We start from the raw sequence: 12,867 nt of genomic DNA on the forward strand, positions 1-12,867 counted from the left end.
AACGGCTCAGCTGCGACGTGGTAGGCCACACAAGCTGACAGAATGGGTCCGCCGAGTGCTGAAGAGCGTAGCGTGTGAAAATTGTCTGTCCTCTGTAGCAACACTCACTACCGAGTTTGAAACTGCCTCTGAAAGCAACGTCAGCACAAGAACTGTTCGTTGGGAGCTTCATGAAATGGGTTTCTACGGCCCTAGCAGCCAAGCGTCGCCTGGAGTGGTGTAAAGCTTGCCGCCATTGGATGCCAGGAGAACGCTACCTGTCCGAATGCATAGTGCCAACTGTAAAGTTTGGTGGAGGAGGAATAATGGTCTGGGGCTGTTTTTCATGATTCAGGCCAGGCCCCTTAGTTCCATTGAAGGGAAATCATAACGCTATAGAATACAATGACATTCTAGACGATTCTGTGCTTCCAACTTTGTGGCAACAGTTTATCTTATCACTCTTTCGCCTCTTAGGGGCCGATTTGCCATATGTTTCAGTGTGAAAGGTTTCTGACTTTCCTAAAGTATTTCTTAGCATTACATCCCCCTCATTTTGTAGATAAGAGGTCAGTAGAGAGATGTTCTTAGTTTGTCTCAGCCAGCCACACCCCATGGTTTGAGTGTTAGACTAGTGCACAGAGCTGTCAGTCTCCTGAGTCCTCCCCAACTATAATCCCTCAGTGCTTGTCCCTGCTGGCCTGCTCTGCACTGACGACTGCCTCCCTCTTGCTGAGTTGGGATGGTCATGGAGGAGTAACAGCTGGGCCAGAGAGCCGTCTCTCCCTAAACAGCGGAAACTTCTCCAGCTGTCATCTGCTCTCTCCCATATGACCCGGCTCTCCTTCCAGCTGCCACCCTGGCCTCCCACACGTTAACCCACTTCCACCGCAGGAGACCACGCTCGCCGTTTGCTCCGGTGTGTGTGTCTGTGTGCTGCTGGGACCGGGACTGACCCCCCCCACTAAGAAGCCACCCCAGCACATAATGGGTTCAATGCAACCCCTGGCTCCCTGAACAAACTATTAGGCTCTGGTCTCACAGGAGATTGAGAGACACTTTAGATGTTGTTTTTTTCTCTGGCGACCTCAGAGAACTTGGCTCGTACGTGACTCGTATGTAGCTCATGCAGTTTAAAGTTTCAAAATGCCTTTGCTGCACCAAGCAACATCGATACGGACAAACTCTCTTGCAAGGTGACGCCATGCGAAAAACAAAACTTAACACATGTTCACTGCGCTTTCCATACTAAACGAACAGTAAGCGCATCTTAGCTAAAACATTTGTCAGTGCATTCAGAAAGTATTCAGACCCCTTGACTTTTTCCACATTTTGTTACGTTACAGCCTTATTCTAGTATTCAGACCCTTTGCCATGAGACTCAAAATTGAGCTCCGGTGCATCCTGTTTCCATTGATCATCCTTGAGATGTTTCTACGACTTGATTGGAGTCCACCTGTGGTAAATTCAATTGATTGGACATTATTTGGAAAGGCACAAACCTGTTTATATAAGTTCCCACAGTTGACAGTGCATGTCAGAGCAAAAACCAAGCCATGAGGTCGAAGGAATTGTCCGTAGAGCTCGAGACAGGATTGTGTCGAGGCACAGATCTGGAGAAGGGTACCAAAACATTTTTGCAGCATTGAAGGTTCCCAAAAACACAGTGGCCTCCATCATTCTTAAATGGAAGAAGTTTGGAACCACCAAGACTCTTCCTAGGGCTGGCCGCCCTGCCAAACTGAGCAATCGGGGGAGAAGGGCCTTGGTCAGGGAGGTGACCAAGAATCCCGATGGTCACTCTGACAGAGCTCCAGGGGTCCTCTGTGGAGATGGGAGAACCTTCCAGAAGGACAACCGTCTCTGCAGCACTCCAGTCAGGCCTTTATGGTAGAGTGGCAAGATGGAAGCCACTCCTCTTTAAAAGGCACATGACAGCCCGCTTGGAGTTTGCCAAAAGGCACCTAAAAGACCCTGACCATGAGAAACAAGATTTTCTGGTCTGATGAAACCAAGATTGAACTATTTGGCCTGAATGCCAAGCGTCACGTCTGTAGGAAACCTGGCACCATCCCTACGGTGAAGCATGGTGGTGGCAGCATCATGCTGTGGGGATGTTTTTCAGAGGCAGGGACTTGGAGACTAGTCAGGATCGAGGAAAAGATTAACGGAGCAAAGTACAGAGAGATCCTTGATGAAAACCTGCTCCAGAGCGCTCAGGACCTCAGACTGGGGCGAAGGTTCACCTTCCAAAAGGACAATGACCCTAAGCACAAAGCCAATACAACGCTTCGGGACAAGTCTCTGAATGTTCTTGAGTGGCCCAGCCAGAGCCCGGACTTTAACCAGATCGAACATCTCTGGAGAGACTTGAAAATAGCTGTGCAGCGACGCTCCCCATCCAACCTGACAGAGCTAGAGAGGATCTGCAGAGGAGAATGGGAGAAACTCCCCAAATACAGGTGTGCCACGCTTGTAGCGTCATACCCAAGAAGACCCAAGGCTGTAATCGCTGCCAAAGGTGCTTCAACAAAGTACTGAGTAAAGGGTCTGAATACTTATGTAAATGTGATATTTGCTAACAATTCTAAAAAACAGTTTTTGCTTTGTCATTATGTGTAGATTGATGAGGGGGGAAAAACCATTTTTGAATAAGGCTGTAACGTAACAGTCCCGTGTAGCTCAGTTGGTAGAGCATGGCGCTTGCAACGCCAGGGTTGTGGGTTCGATTCCCACGGGGGACCAGTATGAAAATGTATGCACTCACTAACTATAAGTCGCTCTGGATAAGAGCATCTGCTAAATGACTAAAATGTGGAAAAAGTCAAGGGGTCTGAATACTTTCTGAATCCACTGTACATTTCACATGCTAATAGTTGCATTTGAAAAAATGTCAAGTACTCATTAGTAATCGAATACAAACCTTGAATCGAGTACTCGCGCCCAACTCTCGTCTAGAGTTGAAGAAACCTTGTATCCAGAATATAGGAGTTAAACAACTTTTCCTTTTTGTGTCTTGCAGGAACAACATCGAAAATGATAAAGCTTAGAGAGGAGCCCAGCGACTATGCAGACCAGCCCAGAGGGAAGAGTCTGGTCAACAACAGCACACTGGTCCCGGTCAAAGGCATCAGCAACCTAGGAAACACCTGCTTCTTTAATGCAGTTATGCAGGTACGGTCATTATGAGATTGGTTTGTGTACCGTAAACATCATGTCACTGGTGAGGCTGCTTATGAAATGCAACCATAGGGATAAGGTCATGTCGAAGAGAGTCTTTTACCACTGGTGTAATAAAGGTGTGCTCATGGGGTATCGTCTCCAAAACACGTCATAGCATTGTGTGTCTTTATTAATGCCAGCATTACAGAAGCCCTGATGAAGGCAGCGTAGCGTCGGAGCTACAGTGTGCTGCTTTTCTTTTCAAAGTGTTTTGCTCCATCAGCCAGCAACTAGCTAACCCTGTGGTGTGTTTTCCCGTCTCCTGGCTATATGAAAGCCACAATGGTCAGTCTTGATCAGGTGTGCTTCTTAAAGCAGCCCGTTTGTAGAGGGCAACAGAAGTGTCCTTATCTAAAATGGTAGAGTAGGCTTTAAACCCAATTGCAAGATTTCCATGTGACAACTGTCTAGGGCAGTGGTACCCAAACTGTGGGGGGGCGCGAGGGGTCGGCAGGTCCGGCTTTCAACTTACTCTTGAAAGTTGTAATAGTAGAATGCACAAGGTGCACTTTCGAAATTAAGTAGTGCATTATCAGTTTTCCTCGTCATGTCAGTCATTGCATACCTTAGAGAACTATTTCTAACTTGTCAGAAATGTCCAGATCAACTAGCCCGTGTCAGCTAACATGTTTTAGCAAGGTTTGTTAGCCCATAGATGTTGTTGTAATGTTTGAGTCACTCAAATATCACATGAATAAACATTAGACATGACAAAATGTGTAGAATTGCAAGAAAATTAGCTTTAAAACTGCAAAATGTTCTCTCCCCCAACAAGAGGGGTGTGAACAGTTTGTGTCATGAATAGTGCTTGTGCCCATAGAAATAGACGTTGCGCACACGCAGGGGGGGCGTGGGATGTACCCCAATGCTGGAAGGGGGGCCTGAGTGAAAAGGTTTGGGAACCCCTGGTCTAGGGAACAGTGTACTGTAAACATGGTGGCTGGTCAAAGTGGCATGTCAAGTGCTACTCCTCCCTACAGTAAAATACCATACCATACCAGCCATCAGCAACACATGAAAGGCTTGTATAAACAGGTTCTGCCATAATGCCATCGTCCATTATAAGTTTTTTTTTTTATGTCTTTACAATACAGCTGTATAGGCAAGGACAAGTTATGCATATATAGTACAAGGGTATTTTATATGCATATGTGTGACTCATCTCTCCACAGGAGAATAGGACTGGTATGGAGCACATTCTCTAAGGTGCATTGTGTGTTGGCTGTCTGCTCTTGGGGATTTGAAACGTACATTACCTTCCCGTTTTCCGCCATTTTGTTAATCACCTTCTGGAGCTCTCTCGTGATTGAAACCAGACCGAACATTCTTTCTTGACATGTTTTTTTCTCTCTCTCTCTTTCTATTCTCATTGTCTCCTTCAAAATTGCAATTTTGCTGGTGAAACAACATAATTGTCTGAGAAACAGCACACACTGCTGAAGCCATTGTGTCTTTTCCATAGCAACTGTCTTCATTGCCAGGATGTGACAAAACAACTGTCGTTTGAAAGGGAAGAACGAGATGCTGCAGTAATATGATGGGACAATGGTGGCTCCTTTCTGTTTCAGTCACAGCTCATCGTTTCTTTGGAAAGGGCTTTTTTAGCATAATGATATTAGGCTAACACCTGCCAGTTTCTCAGAATGAATAGAGATGTTTCAATTGTAGACCAGTTTTACCAATCTTTTTTTTTGTTGCATTTGTAATATTTTTCAGTTTTTATTATTTTTTGTGAAGGGATGATGAATAAAAAGGAAGAAGTGCAGGAAGATGTTCATTAATGATTCTTCTAACTGATAAGAAAAGATTCTGTCCTGTCCATGCAGATGAAAACGATGATGACTAGATTCATGTGAATGCGTTTATAATGGCTGATTTCTGTCCATCAGAATCTGTCCCAGACTCACATGCTGAACGACCTGATACAGGATGTGAAGGAGAAGGGACACAAGCTGAAGATCTGCCCCCCTGCCGAGTCAAACGTGGTACGTTCCACCATCAAAAACCTCTCCCTCATCCACTTGGTAGAGTCCAGTCCCCTTTAATCCTGTCCAGTCCACCACTATAGTCTTATACTGTACATGACACAGGAAGCCACTTAGTACTGTCTAAATGGGTGGTTCTTTTTATTATTAGCATAACAGGCTATCGTAAATAACCCTTGAGTCATGTTGTAGCCCTCCCCCAATGTCTCCAGTCATCTGTAAAATGCAGTCAAGCCCATTCAGCTTCTCCATGGTAGTGCAACACTCTGTATGAAATACATGCCTTGTCTAACACTCATATGTTCGCTCTCTCCTTTCCTGTGGTTGTCCTTCAGGGGGCGTTGACGGTGACCCTGCCCAGCCCTGAGCCCCTGACCTCGTCCATGTTCCTCTTCCTACACAGCATGAAGGAGTCTGGGAAGGGCCCTGTCAACCCCAAGATCCTGTTTAACCAGCTCTGCCAGAAGTAAGAATCTACATTGTTCTGCATTTGTCTTTATTTGATGTATTGGCCATCTCACAGCATTGGTGTTGATTGTGCCGGAACCCGGTATAGGCTATTGTATAGCCATGGGTGTGGACTTGACCTACTTCCTGAGCCGGTCCTACTAAAAGATAGTAATGAAAATAACATATGTGGGCTGCCCTGTAGGGTGCCAGAGGAGGCACTACAGACCTGGAAAAGGTTGGCTAAGCTTTCATAACTATATTCTCTTTCATCATGTACTAATAACAAACTTGATCACCAAGAGATATCAATCGTTTTTGTTCCCATCAATTCTTCCTTACTCGAGTGATGAAATCACCACTGCGCAACATTGTAGAAACGTTGCGCTGTGGTTGCAGCGTCGGCGGTGCATCAATGTTAGCCACACAGCCTCATGTGCAGACAAGCTGCCCCACTCCCAAGGTTAGAGGTCACCGTGCCCCAACTGGTCTGGCGCTTCTCCATCGCCGTAGCAACAGTCAACCACGCAGTACAGGCAGGGTCCACAGCTTTTACCTGCCCTGTTGTCAAGCTGCCATGGCGACCACTTCAGAGAAGAGGTTTTCTCAACCTGCTGGACTCTACCAGCACCTGGTCCATCCAGTTTTCAGTCCACCCTGCTCCCCAACGCTGGTCAACACTAAACCCATTAACACCAGTACCCACTCCACACAGTAGACCTCACTGCACAAAATGGCTCTGATGCACTCTGCTTCCAGCTGCAATCAAAACAGCATGGCATGTCCCTGTTCTCTTTAACACCACCTGTGTTCGTGTTTGAACCTGAGCGTGGTAAACCAGCTGCTTGGCTGGCCCGGCCAGCCCTCCCAGTTTCATGGTGAACGCTTATGAACACGGGGCTCTTTGAACATGCTGAACGGTTGGTTAGGTCTCTCTTTGAACGTGTGGTGAATGGTTGGTTGGCTCTTGTTGTTGGAACATGGTGAACGGCTGGTTTGGCCCAGGCTGGCTGTAGTGTGTGGGGCCTGTTGGGTTAGGTAGGACCGGGCTCTGTACAGTTGGCTGTGTCTGGGTGGGATGAGGAACGTTCGGATGGCTGGAGCGCGGAGCCTGTAAGCCGGCTGGGTGCCTCTGCTGTGTCCAGGTACCAAGCCTTCCATCTGCCCAGGTGTGTGTGTGTGTGTGTGTGTGTGTGAGAGCAATGCCACCCCTCACCTGGTACCACCTCACCCCGTAGTGCACATGCACTCAGCCGGGCGTACACATAGACACAGCATGCATGCACACACACACACGTACACCAACACACATTCACCCGGTAGACCTCATTTCATGCCCTTCCTCACGCTCACATGCACGTCATGCACACGCATTCCTTAATTCAAACCCTTCTTCCATGCACACATTCACTCGAAAACATACAAATGCACATGCAACGCACCTCATCCCATGTTTCTACCCACACGTATGATTTGCCATCGCACTCCCATCCTTCACAAACAAACTCTACATCTCTCTCCTCATTCTGTCTGGAACTGCCAGGTCAAGAGTCACTCCTCTATACAGGGACATTCTGCTGATGCTGTTTATGATATTTCTCCTGCAGCGTGTTGACCTTCGGAATGGCTAAAGCCATGCACACTAGGCTGTGTGCATGTCTTTATTTCCTGAGCTCTCCTAGCTCAGTGGTGTGTTGCCGGCCCTGACCTGGGAACGTGCACCCTAGTGCTTAACAACACACAGGCTGGTTAAAGGGGCTACTTGGGCAGGACTCCACGGTGTGTGTGAGTTTCTTTGGTATTAGAGGCAGATTGAGCCTAGTGTGTTGTGTTCACCCTTGACCAGCTGAGTCAGTCCCAGCCTGGCCTGCCCATCTGGCTGCCCCTCTATACCCAACGCCAGGCCCCCTGTGCCAGCTGGACGGGTCCGGCTCGGACCAGCGCCAGGCCCAGTGGTTTGGAGGGTCAACACCACACACTGTTTCTGGTGCCAGTGAGAGACTCAGCTTGTACCCAGACCCGCCACTAGGCCTATGCTGCTGTGGTGGGGGATGTGTCTATGGTGCACGAGAGGAAAAAGCTCTACCAAAAGAAAGGTTTATTCTCAAATCATACAAATTGTCATATGACTTTGGGCATTCATTAAAGCTTCATCTAGAGAATCTTCTGTATGCTTACACAGGAACCCTCTTTTACCCCCCCCCCCTTTCCTTACACTAGCATTCAGTTATAAAATAACACACACAAAATACGAAAACACACACACTTGCACAAATGCACTCTGCAAACACACACACACACATACACAATGACTGACCTCCTTTCATGACTTCTAGGCTATTTCTACCAACCTGTGTGTACATCCAACGCAGTAGGAAAATAGCAGGGTACAACAATGAGCCAAATCTCTAGCAGGCAGCCACACAAAGGCACATGGCCACACAGGTCTGTACATGCATGGAAGATCTCCTGCCGCTGAAGAATTGAAGAACAGTCATTCTCGCAAGGAAGGTCACATTCAGCTGGTCTCACAATGCCTGATAAATAATGTCCACAGAGCTGCAGCTGCCTATACAAGGCATTCATTCGATTTCTGATGTTACATATCACGCTTTTGTCTGTCCTTGTGAGGAATAATCTATATGTGAATGAGACGTAGAGCGGTGGACAAAAAGCTGTATTCAACAATGTGAGAATGGCAGAAGAGCGACACCTTGATAAGAAATGGGCCTACACTTATTTTAAAGGAATGACTTTCATAAATGATTGCTTGTGGCACTGTGAATGTGATTACATACGAGGCCGGGTGTTCTGTAAGTCAAATAAGTGTTGATTCTTATGTTATAAGAGTGTTTTTACATGCTTATGCTGGATAGATAAGTGGCTTTTATCATGTAATTATGTCTGTCAATGTGAAAGTGACTCAATGTATATGATTTCTATTTTGTATTGAAAGTGTTTGTGAGTGTGTGTGTGCGCCCCTCTGCCTGTCGAGGTGGTGCAGCATGCCGGGGTTGCCTTGCGTCTGGTACTAACTCATCCGCTGTTAATTGTGTGAGCACCGCAGCTGTCTGCATTGGTCAGGGCCAGATTGGGAGCAGCGCCACAGGGCCCTTCTGCCTCTCTTCCACTGGGATGAGCTTCCAGACAGCCCCGTTCCCACTGATCCCATTGGAGCTGCTCGTCTGCCTCTCACCCGTCGCTGCTCCGTGCTCCACTCCCGGAAAAAATACCCCAAGACTGCTGCGTGCCTCTCTGTCTGTCTTTTAATCCCAATTATCACTATGTGCCAACCAGATACTGTACCAGTACGACCCGCTTTGTGTTCGAGCTGTTAGATAAGCAGAATTTGGGATGAGTGTGTTTGGCGTGCATGCTTGATAAAAAGCCGAATTCCTACTATAATCCCCATTGTAATTCCCACTTCAGTTCAATTTCTTTTTTACACTTCCTTTACACAGGATACAAAAGAGGTGGCAAGCTAACAGCTCAAGTATTAAGACAAGTTGGTCATATGATTTTTAAAAAACATGCTTTAAAACCCAACACTCATTTTGTACACATTTGAAGGAAGATATTCCATTATATGATTTGGCATCTTTAAAGGGGATGAAATGAGGGACATATGTGATCCCCCCCTCCGCCCCCGAGGGCAAAGGGACAGAGGTAGAGGAGGGGGGCTGAGTTGGTCCTCTAGACCTCCTGCTCATGACCTGTGATGGGGGCAGGTGGCCATTCGTCTCTCCCCCAGCTCCAGTCACTCATTCTGGGGCTAGACGTCAACATCCATCAGCACATGGAGATGATCCAGACTGTAGGCCCATCCACTCTGCTACCAGTTAGAGGATGAATACCTCTGTTCTGATTGGGTCTGGGAACTTGCCAAGAAGAATGGTTCACCAGTTCAAAGGGTAAATCGTTTGGTTTCATTTGCATTGCAGGCCAATCTGGACGGGTCATTGACCTGGATGTAGAGAGGATATGACATCGGATCAGGATGCTATACCTGGGACAATGAAGCCCCTACAATGCCTTTTAGGAGGACACATTTCTCTGTGGAGAGCTGCTCAGGTGTGTTTATAAAATACATGTAGTACCAGTATTCCAGTTATCAAGACTGGTGAACACTAGATGGTGAGATGCTAGACTGGTATCAAAGAGGCAACGAATGTACTTGCCCTCCTCTCTGACCCTGTGCACTCAGATAGCATTGGCTTAGCAGTGGTCTGTGATCCTCTCAGGTCAGCTGCATGTTGTCCTGCCAGCCTGTCAGGCCAGCCTGTTCTATGGCTGTGTGGCTGGCGCTGCCCAACAGGTTGTGGTGGTGGCTCTGGCCCTGGCTGCCCATCTGGCCCTAACATCTGGCCCTAACATCTGTCCTGCTGTGACCAGGGACAGGCTCAAGGAGAGCCCCCTCTACGAGCGCTGGTGCGTGAACACGCAGGATGTCCATTGGCACCATCGCCATACATTTTCTCCCTTAGCTACATGTACTACTCTAGACAGTAAAGTGCTTTCTATTAAAGAAATTCTGAATTGGCTTACACAGTAGTCTGTTGGTAAAGGGCGGCGCACAATTGGCCCAGCGTCGTCCAGGGTAGGGGAGGGAATGGCAGGCAGGGAGGTAGCTCAGTTGATAGAGCATGGCGTTTGCAACGCCAGGGTTGTGGGTTCGTTTCCCACGGGGGGCCAGTATGAAAAAAATAATAATGTATGCACTAACTGTAAGTCGCTCTGGATAAGAGCGTCTGCTAAATGACGTAAATGTAAATGTAAGCCCAGAAATACCATAGAGCTCCATCGCTAACAGCCATTTTCACCTGCAATGTCCCAAAACATTTTTTTACAATTAGCCACGTAAAGAAAGAAATTCTCACGTAAAACATCAAATTTAATGAATTAATGAATGTATGTCTTTGTTATAGGAGACACCTTTAACAAAGTCAGTAATCTTCTTTACTTGGAATCTTGCTTAACACATGAAGGCAGAAAGAGGTCATTGTCTGGGTATGCATGTACAGTGAGGGAAAAAAGTATTTGATCCCCTGCTGATTTTGTAAGTTTGCCCACTGACAAAGACATGATCAGTCTATAATTTTAATGGTAGGTTTATTTGAACAGTGAGAGACAGAATAACAACAAAAATATCCAGAAAAACGAATGTCGAAAATGTTATAAATTGATTTGCATTTTAATGAGGGTAATAAGTATTTGACCCCTCTGCAAAACATGACTTAGTACTTGGTGGCAAAACCCTTGTTGGCAATCACAGAGGTCAGACGTTTCTTGTAGTTGGCCACCAGGTTTGCACACATCTCAGGAGGGATTTTATCCCACTCCTCTTTGCAGATCTTCTCCAAGTCATTAAGGTTTTGAGCCTGATGTTTGGCAACTCGAACCTTCAGCTCCCTCCACAGACTTTCTATGAGATTAAGGTCTGGAGACTGGCTAGGCCACTCCAGGACCTTAATGTGCTTCTTCTTGAGCCACTCATTTGTTGCCTTGGCCGTGTGTTTTGGGTCATTGTCATGCTGGAATACCCATCCACGACCAATTTTCAATGCCCTGGCTGAGGGAAGGAGGTTCTCACCCAAGATTTGACGGTACATGGCCCCGTCCATCGTCCCTTTGATGCGTTGAAGTTGTCCTGTCCCCTTAGCAGAAAAACACCCCCAAAGCATAATGTTTCCACCTCCATGTTTGACGGAGGGGATGGTGTTCTTGGGGTCATAGGCAGCATTCCTCCTCCTCCAAACACGGCGAGTTGAGTTGATGCCAAAGAGCTCAATTTTGGTCTCATCTGACCACAACACTTTCACTGAATCATTCAGATGTTCATTGGCAAACTTCAGACGGGCCTGTATATGTGCTTTCTTGAGCAGGGGGACCTTGCGGGCGCTGCAGGATTTCAGTCCTTCACGGCGTAGTGTGTTACCAATTGTTTTCTTGGTGACTATGGTCTCAGCTGCCTTGAGATCATTGACAAGATCCTCCCGTGTAGTTCTGGGCTGATTCCTCACCGTTCTCATGATCATTGCAACTCCACGAGGTGAGATCTTGCATGGAGCCCCAGGCCAAGGGAGATTGACAGTTCTTTTGTGTTTCTTCCATTTGCGAATAATCGCAAACTGTCGTCACCTTCTCACCAAGCTGCTTGGTGATGGTCTTGTAGCCCATTCCAGCCTTGTGTAGGTCTACAATCTTGTCCCTGACATCCTTGGAGAGCTCTTTGGTCTTTGCCATGGTGGAGAGTTTGGAATCTGATTGATTGATTGCTTCTGTGGACAGGTGTCTTTTATACAGGTAACAAGCTGAGATTAGGAGCACACTCTAAAAGGGAGTGCTCCTAATCTCAGCTTGTTACCTGTATAAAAGACACCTGGGAGCCAGAAATCTATCTGATTGAGAGGGGGTCAAATACTTATTTCCCTCATTAAAATGCAAATCAATTTATAACATTTTTGACATGCGTTTTTCTGGATTTTGTTGTTGTTATTCTGTCTCTCACTGTTCAAATAAACCTAGCCTTAAAATTATAGACTGATCATTTCTTTGTCAGTGGGCTAACGTACAAAATCATCAGGGGATCAAATACTTTTTTCCCTCACTGTATATTTGTGTGTGTGACCCTAACTGGTTTAATGAAAGCTGTGGGAATGAAACAATGGCTGCCTTTAAGCGCCAGAAAGCTGCAGAGAGGAGAGGAAATTGAACGGATGAACCAACGAAAAGTCCTTGAGAAAAGATAATGGTCATTCTCCACTCTCATTGATGTCTCTGTATGCACTATTGATACAGCTGATTGCTTTGTGCATGTGGTTGATTGCTTTGTGCATGCTTGTCTGAGTGTGTGGGAGGGTGGGTGTTTGTGTACCAATGATTTGTGTTTGCCTGTCATAGATTTACTGATTTTGTAAAATATTATCCGTTATCAGCAACATACATGTGACAGGTCTAGCTTAGCGGTAGAGTTGCCAGCTTCAGACCACATGTACTGACCCTGGAGACGGTTCGATCCCCTGTCCACCTCTAACTTACATCCCTCTCAACTGTCTCCCTCTCTCAAGATCTGTCAATATCTGTAAAAAATAAAAATAAAAAAAAATACGTAAGGAATGCGGAATTACGCTGTCCTTTAGGGAAATGTTTTTTACACAAGTGTGCGTATGTGTACACATTTGACAAGGGTTCTGTGTGATTATATGTGTTCTGACTAAGCTGTGTTCTCTCTGTC

General features: G+C 46.5%; 1 protein-coding gene across 3 annotated transcripts in view; it reads left to right on the top strand.

Annotated features, from left to right (window-relative positions):
- The window catches only part of LOC311122471 (ubiquitin carboxyl-terminal hydrolase 45-like), a 41,347-nt gene that overhangs the window by 18,457 nt on the left and 10,023 nt on the right, over window positions 1-12,867 (top strand). For all 3 annotated transcript variants that reach the window (XM_084158069.1, XM_084158070.1, XM_084158071.1), the window contains exons 6-8: window positions 3,002-3,153; window positions 5,091-5,186; window positions 5,522-5,652. In XM_084158069.1, the coding sequence (XP_084014195.1) occupies window positions 3,002-3,153; window positions 5,091-5,186; window positions 5,522-5,652 (379 nt within the window). The remainder of the gene's footprint in view (window positions 1-3,001; window positions 3,154-5,090; window positions 5,187-5,521; window positions 5,653-12,867) is intronic.

This window comes from Coregonus lavaretus, assembly GCF_964263955.1.
Source record: "Coregonus lavaretus genome assembly, chromosome: 3".
NCBI classification, from domain to species: Eukaryota; Metazoa; Chordata; class Actinopteri; order Salmoniformes; family Salmonidae; genus Coregonus; species Coregonus lavaretus.